The sequence below is a fragment of the Acanthopagrus latus genome, chromosome 15 (assembly GCF_904848185.1).
Source record: "Acanthopagrus latus isolate v.2019 chromosome 15, fAcaLat1.1, whole genome shotgun sequence".
Classification (NCBI taxonomy): Eukaryota; Metazoa; Chordata; class Actinopteri; order Spariformes; family Sparidae; genus Acanthopagrus; species Acanthopagrus latus.
In genome coordinates this window covers 10366314-10377930 of record NC_051053.1, presented here as the reverse complement: position 1 = coordinate 10377930, position 11617 = coordinate 10366314, and the positions used below count along the sequence as shown (strand labels likewise).

At 39.5% G+C, this 11617-nt stretch overlaps 1 protein-coding gene across 2 annotated transcripts; it reads left to right on the top strand.

The window, feature by feature from the left end:
• Positions 1–364: 364 nt before the first annotated feature.
• On the top strand, positions 365–10756 carry tmem87b (transmembrane protein 87B). 2 transcript variants are annotated; one of them, XM_037124649.1, is made up of 19 exons: positions 365–734; positions 2026–2086; positions 2172–2263; positions 2354–2488; positions 2571–2624; positions 2958–3135; positions 3410–3471; positions 3966–4149; positions 4245–4344; positions 4457–4550; positions 4783–4854; positions 6867–6975; positions 7123–7181; positions 7285–7388; positions 7485–7558; positions 7645–7715; positions 7898–7950; positions 8053–8083; positions 9283–10756. In XM_037124649.1, the coding sequence occupies exons 1-19, from the start codon at positions 468–470 to the stop codon at positions 9322–9324; spliced, it is 1842 nt and encodes a 613-aa protein (XP_036980544.1). In that variant the 5' UTR covers positions 365–467; the 3' UTR covers positions 9325–10756. The 2 variants fall into 2 exon arrangements, with proteins under 2 accessions (XP_036980544.1, XP_036980543.1); XM_037124648.1 differs by lacking the exon at positions 4783–4854 and adding an exon at positions 5127–5198 and having other exon boundaries at positions 374–734.
• Positions 10757–11617: the final 861 nt, after the last annotated feature.

The following is an 11617-nucleotide window of genomic DNA, read 5'->3' as shown; positions in this document are numbered from 1 at the left end:
TGAAAATGAAACATTGTGAAAAGGTCAAGAGAGGAAATGGAACCGCCAATCAACCAAAGTCATCTGAAGCACCACTGAGGTCACGAGTGGAAACGGATCCAGCGGTTTAATCTTTAACATTGTTATGTATTTCATAAGCGGATCTGTTGTGCTCTCCTCTGAATTATAGATAAATAGAAGTTTAAAGTATAGTACCATACAATGAGTGTCAAAAGACTGGATATATTTAGGTAAATGCCGGCACCTTAAAAAGTGTAAATAACAACCTCCATGTGAAGTAATGGGAGGGGATTCAGTGTCCAGGTCACTGCAGACTTCAGCTGATAAGGGCAAGTTCACCCCCCAGGTTGACTTTTGAATGATGTTTAATCAGTGTAATGCTGCAATTAATGATCCAGCGTGATCTGTGAGGCATGACCACACGAGACTGTTGTGATCTGTAAAACGGTCAAAGTGCAGACTGGGACATGATACAGGTACAGGTACAGGTACGGGTACAGGTTCAGGGAACGTCTCGGGATTCCTCCTCCAGCTGTTGCGTTCACGGCGCCTCCTGCAGGGGAGTGTCCGAACCCACAACGAACATGGCTGCTGCAGTCAGGATGAGGACGTGGAGCTGTCCGGCTAGAGGAGTTTTCAGCCCGTGGGCAGCCCTTTTTGTAGTTTTGCCGACGATCATACATGCGGTTGAAGCAGCTCCAGAGGCAGGGCTTTGGAAAATCACAGTTGTAAATGTGAGTATCTCCCTGGAAACACTTGGCTAACCTACTGTGTAACTGCAGCACCAGCTAGCTAACGGCAGCTACATTATCCCTGCTATGCTCGCTCGCTTACAGCTGTGAGTGTTGTGACAGACGACCAACCTGTACTGCATTAAAGCTATTGTGTTAATCACTCTTTATTACCACTTACTACCTCGACGTGGTAAGTCCCAGTCTGCTGTGCCGGAAGAGCAGAATATGTTGTTAGCTAATTAGCTGTTAGCTTTGTGGAGAGAGGCTGATATGCACTGTAAGATTAGCTGTCGGCTAACTAGCTGTTAAAGACAGCTGTTCAAAGACCCTTTGCTAATCAGTCGAGTTCCCGAGAGAAACCCCATATACATATATAATTGTCTGTAACCCTACGACCATCTCTGGACCCACACATGGGCTCCACTTTCCAGTTTTAACTGTGTTTTGTGGTTTATTTGATTTACTTACAATGGTACTTCATCACCAGCTTCTAGCACACTGTAATATACATGTAAACACACCCTGGAAGTTGTGTTACAGTGAAAGCCCTCCTGTCGTTTATCAGTTTTAAGGCACAGTCCCCAGACATAATCCAAGGAGAACAAGAAAACCTTGATCAATAATTAAAGTATTCAGAAGTTTCAAATTCCATCTGTTGTTGTCTCAGTTTCTGTATCCAGTTGCAGTATTAGATGTGCTGGAGGTCAGGGTAAAAACAGGAGAGGTCACCAGACTGTCCCAGAACTCATACAGACAAACATATTGACACCCATGGATAGTATCTCACAGGAAGGGCCCTGCTTGAATAGGTTAGAACTAGAGCTGCAACGAGTAGTCAATCGATATACAATTCATCGCCAACTATTCTGATAATGATTGATTTTCATTGTCCAGGCCTAAAATAAGATTTGCTGCTTTCAGTTCATCAGATGTAGTGATTGGCTGCTTTCCTTTGTGACTAATGGCAATAAATGGGGAGTGTTTGAAAAGGCCGTTTCGAGACTTCACTTGGGGCTTTGTGAAATTATGATGAGAATTTCTCTTGATGCCCACCTTTATGATAAACTGATATTTTGATATTATAAAGAGGAAACTTTTTGATAATGCTAAAAAAGATAACTGTCAGAATAGTCTTAAAAATAATAATTATTTTTCAGCTCTAGCCATTTGCCCCCACCCCCCATGCTGCCTACAGGATTGATCAGCTGTCTAGGCTAATTTTATGGACTTTAATAGGGGAAAAAAAATGCTTGCATGCGCTCTGACTCAATCTTTCTATACTTTCCCACAGACCTCAAGACCACTGCTGTTAAGGAAATCCATGTATAAAGACACTGACATTGAACTGAAAGGTAAGAAACAAAATGTGCTCTTAAAACATTAAACAGTTTGTTATATTGTTTCCTTGAGTTCATCATCTCATGTGACTTCTTTTAGTTGTGTCGTTTGGCTGTCCTGAGGATGGATCCTTCACGATACACTGGTATTTAAAATACTACCCCTGTCACAATGAATTCAACAATATTGAGGTAAGTACACAGGCATAATGTCATACAAATGACCAGACTGGTCAGTCTAGATTTGATTGTTTACGGAGGCTAAATTGTGACTAATTGTAGGAAATGTATGAGAGGACGCCTCTGAGTCGTGGGAAGAGCCTGGATCCAAATCCCCTCGGACAAGGAGAGTTCATCGAACACAGTCACCGTCCCATACAATGTGACAGTGGCCTGCGCTCCTTTCCGATGCTCAAAGTAGGTTTATTATATTACTTTCATCGCCACTGTTGAATACTTGGTGACATGACATTCATCACTGACTGTTTGTGTTTTTCAGAAAGCCAAGGCTGACCCACGTCCAGTCAGGCCACCTGTTGATGGGGAAGTGCCAGTAAGAAATCCATAAATACTCTCTGATTTTGATACAGTAGGCAGCTAAGATCAGCAAAGAGTTCAGAAAAAAACTCTCGAAAAAGTTACATCATAAACTTAATCGGCCAGTGTCTTTAACAGAGAAACAGAGAACAGAGAAGTAAACCTTCAAAATCATTAACCAGCGTTATGTGTGAAAAAACAGCGGTGTTGACGTCAAAGTAATGTAATGTGTTTTGGTGACATTGCTGTACATTCTGGCCAATCCTCGCATGCTAACAGTTCCCATATACGTAGTATTAAAATACTTTTAAAAATTGGACAGCACTGACTGACTTTTGTGATGCTGCAGGATGAAGATGACACCAGATGGTTAACTGAGGAGTACGACGACAGCAGTGGCGGCTCCACAACAAACAGTAGTTTGAGTATCAGAGACAACGTAATAGCCACCACGTGGAAGGACGGGCCATATCTGCTGGTCGTTAAGATTGTGTCGAGCAAGCAGGATTCCAACTGGAATTTAACAGGTACGAGTTTTAATAGTGATAAACATGTAATTGAATAATGAGAAACAAATATTCTGTGTGACTAGATAGAGAAACATTATCATTGTGTCATTTGAGAAAGCATCATCCAAAATGAAGGAATAATGTGCTGAAAAGACTTTGTAATCACTTTATGAATATGACGCTGTTTTAAAGCCGACACTGAATTGTCAGTTTTCAAAACCAGCAGAAACAAGTTCTCAAACCTGCCTCATTTCTCTGATGTCTGGATTTTGTTTTGTTTTGTTTTTTCCAGTTAATGTGGTGATGAAAGGCAGCCATGGCTATATTTCGATCACAGAATGGCCTCTTATGATTGTAAGTAGTTGACTTCAGCAGTCAGTTTATGTGATTTATGTTAACATTAGTTATCCATCTTTAAAATATGATGATTCTTTCCTGGCTTCAATGCAGGGCTGTATTTTACTGTTTTGTGTTCCTGCATGTTGTAAATGACTTGTCAGACATTATAAATCTGTCAAAATATTCAATTTGAAAAACCTAAAGCATATATTTGTAGCTTCGCACAGTCTTATATCATCTCCAGGGAAGAGGGAGTGAGTGGATTACATTTAAAAAAAGGACTACATAATGAAAGACAGTTTCTTATGGTAGAATGAAGTGGTGAATTACTTTTATATTAAATGTGGATTTTAAAAGTCTCATTACGAAACAAATGCCTTTGAGCTAGACTACAATGAAGTGACCTTCAGCTGACATATCCAAACCTTTGCATGGAATTTGGTTTAGCAATTGAAAAACAACTGCTCCCTTATGTGTGTATAGACTAATTCCTGCCTGTATGTTTGCAGTTCTACATGATGATGTGCATAGTGTACATCCTGTACGCCCTGCTGTGGTTTATTTGGGCAGCATGCTACTGGAAAGACCTGCTGCGGATACAGTTCTGGATCGCTGGGGTCATTTTCCTCGGGATGGTGGAGAAGGCTGTATTCTGCGCGGAATATGAAAACACTAACACTGTCGGCTCTGCTTGTGAGTGTCAACAGATTATTCACAATATACTTTTTACCTCTCTCCTTTCAGATAGTAAGATGCTGTTGTTTTTTTCCTCCTCCTCCTGCCTTTAGCTCCAGGGTTGTTGATCTTTGCTGAGTTGGTCTCTGCTCTCAAGAGGACTTTGGCACGATTGCTTGTCATCATTGTCAGCCTTGGCTACGGCATTGTGAAGTATGTCAACATAATGTATATGTACACAGAGATCCAAAACTCCTAAATTATTGAACAAACAAAGCAGGCAGCTCACTTTTAATTTGTATTCTTTGTGCCTCCTTTGTTTTAGGCCCCGACTGGGGACAGTGATGCACAGGGTTGTGGGGCTCGGCATTCTCTACTTTGCCTTTGCTAGCATTGAAGGTGTCTTGAGGATTACTGGGGTGAGTTGTGCTCTCTTTTGTTGTGAAGATTAAAAATGAGATCAGAAGTTAAAATTCATGTCCAAAAGATATTTAAAACAATTTGAATCAGAGGAAAGAAAACAAATCCTTGTGAACCAGCTAGTTTTAGTTGGTAAATGAAAATCAATCACTTCTGTTTGTTTATGACTCTAAGTACACTGACATTACACTTTGTGTATTTTCTTGATTTGTTGGGGGGCCAAAAATGAAGGGTCGAGACAATGGCCCTGTTCTCATTACAGCAATTGTTCTGGCTGTGTTTGACTCCTGCGCCATCTGGTTCATATCCTTCCAGTGTACTCCTCTGCCGCACCAATAATCAATCGTTGTTATACCCTAACAACTCACCACTAAGCGGACTTTTGTTAATTAACTGAGCCTGAAAGTGATTTTTAATTTTCTTGCCTTGTGGGTTGAATGATTTGATATTTTTCTTCTTTGCACCTTCGTGAATAGTTCTTTATTTTACTGGCTATGCTGCCTTTTATCTCCCACCCTCTCTGTGATTTCTCCTCCTCCTTGTGTCCTGTGGTCCTGCTCTATCCTCCCTTCTAGGCAAAAGACTCTGACTTGGCCCTGCTGGCCAACATTCCCCTGGCTCTGCTTGACTCCTCTTTATGCTGGTGGATATCCTTTTGTGCACCTAAAAATCTTTCCCTTTGTGGTTCTCCTTTTCCCCTCGCCTCCTTTACATGATGCCAAATGATACTTGGAAAGTTTATCTGCAACTATCCTATCCATTTCTCAGATAATAAATCAGTGGAAGTGTGAGTTGGCAGAGAGACATACCGCATCTCAGAAGAAACAACCGCACATTAATCACTCACGCTCTTGTGAAACTGCTCATTTTGTTTTGGTTGACTGCTCTAAACAGGCTCCATCGTCACTGCTTCTCTGCTTACACAATCAATGACATTTTTCTATGTTGCTGTTGATGGATAATCTTGGTTTTCAGGTGATAGATTTGCATCCCTGCCCGCTCCCAGCTATAGATGGTCTAGTTTAAAGTTCATAAAAATTTGGGTGACTTAGATATCTGGGTATTCCACTGATATCCTGAATATTGATTTGATTTCAGTTTACAAAGCTTTGATTAGCTTTTTGATGTATTCTATGGATCTCAACAAAGGGCAACAAGAAAAAAAAAGAAGCGGAGAGTTCTGAGTTGTAATGAGTGCACCATGAAGCATGTAAGCCCCGTCTCTGTGCAGTGTATGAAACTCTGACGAGGACAGAAGCACATCTGTGATGACACAGACGGGGCTGTCAACATAGTTTTTAATTATATTAATTATAATAATAACTGTTTAGGTACAAACATTGACCCGCCCGTGTCCTCCAAACAAAAAATTGATCGACATTTGGTAGGTGTTTAGTTTCAGTTTGCATCCAAGAAAAATCATTAAAAGATCAGTCTTTTAAAAAAACAAAACAAAAAAAACCCCAACTGATTCCTAGTGAGTACTGTGGATAAATGATCTATTAAAATATGATTAAATAAAATGTGAATGTGGTTACTTATATAAGACATCATTGAGAATTCTTATCAAAAATACACGAAATAGTTGTTTCTATTGTTGACAAACAGATACTGTCTCATGCTTTTATTGTCATATCACCCAATCCAAGGCTTGACACAGACTGTCAAAGAAACATGTGAAATTAAAACATGAATATATTTCAGTCAGGGTTTCAGTGACGGTCAGCATGTCCTGGAAGATTATAGTTTCTTAAAGAAAAAAACAAAAGAAAGTCTGCTTATCTCTTTATCGAGCTTAACAGTTCATGAAGACTGTTGATGTACATCACCAACACAAAATGTTGGTAATTGTAGTCAAATTTCAACTATTTTTCTCTAGAATCACATGCTCTGCCTTTAATACAGTTCAAATTGTGCTTTAATGGACTTCTACTTCAGGACACTATGACCAGCGAGATTTAATGGAATATATACATTCTTTTGTGAAAGATGCTTAATTTTCTTTCCAAGAATGAGAAAATCAATAGTATTCTAATGACTGTAGAGTAAATTTGAGACTGCCAGAGTGCCAAACCTCTGCAGGATGAACAAAATTCAGATTTGCTTCTTATAATGGGTACTTTATGTTTGTTCTATTTATATACGACTCAGTGTCTGAAGAAGGACTTGTTACTTTACACAGGCAGGTGCACATAAAACGCTGGACTGTATAAAACATTTAAAAGAAAACATAGATATTAACTACAGTACAACGTGTTGGTTAATAAGGAAAATGGTGTAATGAGTGCCACATGTTTACCTTGACTGCCACCAACATCTTTGTCAGCCTGGCACAAACCATCAAGACTCTGAAGCTGAGGAGAAACCCCATCAAGTTGTCTCTCTACAGACACTTTACAAACACACTATTATTTGCTGTCATTGGTAAGTGGCACGGCTACACTCGCAGTTATTACAGATTACACTCTGCTCTGTGCCAGCTCCCGGGATTTCTAGTCAAGTGTATTTTTGTTTTTATGAAACCTGTAAACGCACACAGCGGAAGCAACAAGTGACTGTTTTCTCCTTCAGCTTCCATCATTTTCATGGCTTGGACAGCAAAGAAGTTCAGGTTTGCTGAATGTCAGTCTGTGAGTATGGTTTGGCATATTTATATTTATAGTATTGTAAAAACAGAAAAAATATTTTTTTGGATTGACATTTTAGTTACAATCAGAAGTCTTTGTGTCAAAGGACTGGATCGAGCTGTGGGTGGAAGACGCTTTCTGGAGGTTCTTGTTCTCAGTCGTTCTGTTCGTCATTATGTTTTTATGGAGGCCATCTGCAAACAACCAAAGGCAAGTAGTTTGATAGGACAGTCGGATTCACCAGCGCTTTTTCTTCCCCTTTTCATGTCATTTTTTAAATTATTCACTCAACGTCTGTGTCAGCAGGTATGCTTTCACCCCTCTCATGGACGACTCCGATGATGAGGAGATCGATGAGTTCATCGCCACTGGGAACCTTGGTACGGTTAACATCATTACCCAGAACACTGCAACCATTCAGTGTCACATAATCCTGATACAATGATCTTTCATATTTTATTCACAGGTGACGGCATGAAGTTGAGAACGTCTAAAAGCGAGACGAATGGCACAGTGAAGCCTGCGGAAACAAACCCAGTCAGTAACACGAATGCACACACGCAGTAGTTGTGTATTCAGTAGTGTAATTCTGTGAGGCTATTCAAAAATAACGCAAATGTTAAGAGTATCAAGTAACAAGACTATCAAGGGCACAAGTATCAGATATTTCAGCAGATGGCAGTATTTACTATTTCTATCCTCTCTTTCTCCTTCTCCAGGATGAAGACTTGAAGTGGGTGGAGGATAACATTCCTAGCTCTCTTACTGATGTGTAAGCATCCGATTAACTTGTATTTATTATTCGGAAAGGTGTTTTTATTTAAGACATGTCTGATTCTAACAGAGTCTCTCTTTGTCCTGTTTGCCACTGCAGAGCTTTACCAGTCCTGCTGGACTCGGATGAGGTATGAATCACACAATGTTATAATCTGCAAAACAGGGTTCACACATGTTAGTTCTTTAACCTCAGACAGTTAACTTAGATATGTTGAGATGAGGAAGTTTGTCTGAAAATAGTAGGAAGAGAAAGCCTTTCTTTGTCTAATTGTGGAGTTGCTGTTTCAGAGGTGATATGGGGACTGATTTCAGGATCCAATGACAGGACTCAGTGAGAAGTGTTAGAGGATTCAAGGCATTTTTGCTCAAACTGACACTTAAAACAAGCACTTATTAACTGACTGGTAGCTAAACCCCAACATTTGGATTGTCCAATGAACTGTAAGGAGTCACACTTTGGCTTTCTTCACAGGCAAAGTGGTGTGTGTGGTGCTGTGGTAACAGCAACATTCTGTATTTAAGAAGTAACACAGCACCCAGTCTTACAACTTGGCTTTCCCTGCCAACTAGTGGTGACAACATGCTTTTTCTGCAGCCTGTGCAGCAGTGATGTATCATGGCACTACAGCATCTTACTGTATTAAACCGAATGTAATGAAGATACCAGCAATCACTGAGCTAGCAACAGTTGATCCAATGCAGCCAGCAAAATCAGCTGTCATTAAATAATAAGGCTGCAGTGAATGATTTTTTTTTAATTGGTGATTACTCTCTTGATTTCTTTCCTCTAATAATCGATTAATTATCTGATCTATAGATATAAAAAAAAAAGGTATAAAATGTCAATCAGTGATTCCCAAAGCCCAAGAGGACCCCCTCAAATGTCATGTTTTGTTCACAATACTCAGTTTACATTCTTAAAAGAGTAAAGAAACTGGAAAATCTTCACATTTAGGAAGCTAGTTGATCAAAATAGATGATTTAATTTAATTTGATTAATTATTGCTGCTCTGCTTGATAGAAATGAGAAGGCTGCATTTGGCTACCCCCTTCTGAAATTAACAATCCATTGTTGCAGAAGTTACTTGATAATTCAAGAGGTACAGTTGCCACTGATATTGTCATGAACTGAAAATGTGCACTGCCAGAATGGAAGGCTTGACGGGCATACGAAGGGGGACGAACCTCTGTGAGCATTACATTCAGTTGAATTTTCTCCTCATGTTATCTCGAAACAGCAATACAAAAACATTCTATTCAGCTGTGATAATCAAAACTTAATAGCCTTGACAAAAATATTATTATTTTTTTTTATTTTGTGCCTAAGGAAATCATGACGACCAGGTATGAGATGTCAAAGCTGGAGTGACACAAACAAATTTTGGACGGGGAGGGAGGACAAGCGGCTGTCCCTGACTCTGCATCAGGGTGTTCTCCAGGATTTCCAGTCTGGTGGTGGTGGAGTGCCATTTAGTGTTTCAGGGGATCTTTCAGTGGTTGCTACACCCCTGATACTCCGCAGGGTGACGCAGAACACTTTTCAGCAGGGGACCTCTGCCTATTTTCTCATCTGCCCAAGAGCAAAAGACTCTACTAGAGGAAGACTGTCTTTTCACTGACCAACTGTGTCACCATTTCCCTGATATGATCAGTTTTGAGCCTTTCTTTCCAAAGAGAATGTTTTGTTTTCTAATAAGTGCTGTATTTATTTATGTTTATGTGACATTACTTTATCAGAGAATTAAGTGGGCCTCATGCATTAAAATGCTCTCATACAATATGTATGAAAGTGTTGTTCATGTGTCGGATTGAAACTACACAGCATCCTCAGTGTTGCTGTATGGATGATGTTGGGAGGGGTGAAGCACAATATACTTAATTTACATTTAATTGTAACTGGGTTCAGTAATGTAAAGTCTGGGTTTGTGGTCATGCTTTGAATCTGCTGTTTGTGTGTGTCTTCTGAACTAAGGAGCAATATACCTTATGTATGTTAATGTGGAGTTCATTATTTATTTGTTTTTTCAAGTGTACTTATAAGTTGTTCAAGTGTGTCTTCACCCACATGTGATGACGATGTGTGCTTCCAGGTTTTAATACATTGGACCCTGAACAGTCTCTCAATGTATTCGGCAAACTGCAGTGTGTTTCTTAAGTCTTTGCGTTGTTTGCTGGTGTTGGATTCACAGACACCTTAATAATGTTCATGTTCGAAGAAGTCTTAAGATGTTTATGTTTTTACAATTAATTTCGAAAATTGCTGGTGTTTTTGTCAGTGACACTGTCGTCGTCCTTGTGTGTTGTAACGGGCAGGATGTGTAATCTTGTCCGTCTAGACCATTAGATGAGCTGTGTGGTTGGCACAAGCACAAGCTGATCACTTTGGTTCATAATGTCACTGTTCCTTTTTTTTTGCCTGGCAACCTTGAATACTTGTGCTTGTGATGGCCGGCTGTCCTCCTGTTATGTAAAACTGCAGACACCTGCAGAGGACCTGGATTATTTGTACAGATTGGTTTTGGCTAAATCCTGTTATTTCATAATTCCGCAGGTGGAGAGTTGTCTGGATAGTATGACTCGTCTTTTTTTTTTTCTTCTTCTTCTTTTTTTCCATGGGTCTCATAAAAAAAACAAAAACTGCGCTTGAACTTTTCACACCAGCAGTTTTCTTCTCTCTTCTCTTCCTTCTCAGGAAGTGCGCACACTCAAGATTGAGAATGACTCGAATACAGGAGAATGTTTGTTTCCTGATCTATGATTTCCAGTGTTAATTTGGTAATAAAAATACATATTTGACTCATGGTCTTGGGTTTGCCACGTCAGTCAAAATCTGTTTCTATTTTAAAGCTGTTTTTCAAATACCAGATTCAAGAGGAAATAGAAGAACCTGTTGAATGAATGGACTATTGTGAGGAAAATGATGATGAATGATAATGACACAGAGACTCAACTCCTAAGAGGTTCGTTTGAAAGAAGCCCAGTTGTTTGAGTTTTTCTCTCGAGCTATTAGCCCTTAATAGGCTTGTGACTAAAAGGGCTGAAACATAAAATCCACCAACAACCCAATATATTTGTCATGCTGGCGTTACAAGTTGTTTTATCGAGACAGAACCAATTAAACCTTCAAGATCAAAGTTACACCTGTATACCAGGTGTTGGGGCGGGGAGAGTTTAGAACAAGTTTCAGAGTTTGTACCCTCCATGAAAGAAGAGAGTAATAGCTCTGCTGCACAGAAGGCCAGATTACAACACTATACAGGTTTGAAAGACCTAGTGGTGGCAGGTACGTGGAGACTCACGTAAAACGTTGAGGCACTTACACTGGAATATTTCAATTTTATGGATCAGTATTTCACTTTCACTCCACCATATTTATCTGACAGCCTTAGTCACTAGTTACCTTTCAAATTAGGATGTGGCAAACAAAATGTATAATCACTATAAAATATACTGTGCTGTGGATTAAATTAGCTCACGGTATATGAAATAATAAAAATGTTCTCCCCCTCCACCAGCTGTAACATTAATATGCAGGTTAGATGTTAATTATATTCCAGTAATACTACACATATGAATATATTGCACTTAGTCTTTGTACTAATATTATTCTTTGAAAGGGAACATTTTGCCCAAAAAGTACTTCAATCTAAGTCTGTTCTCTT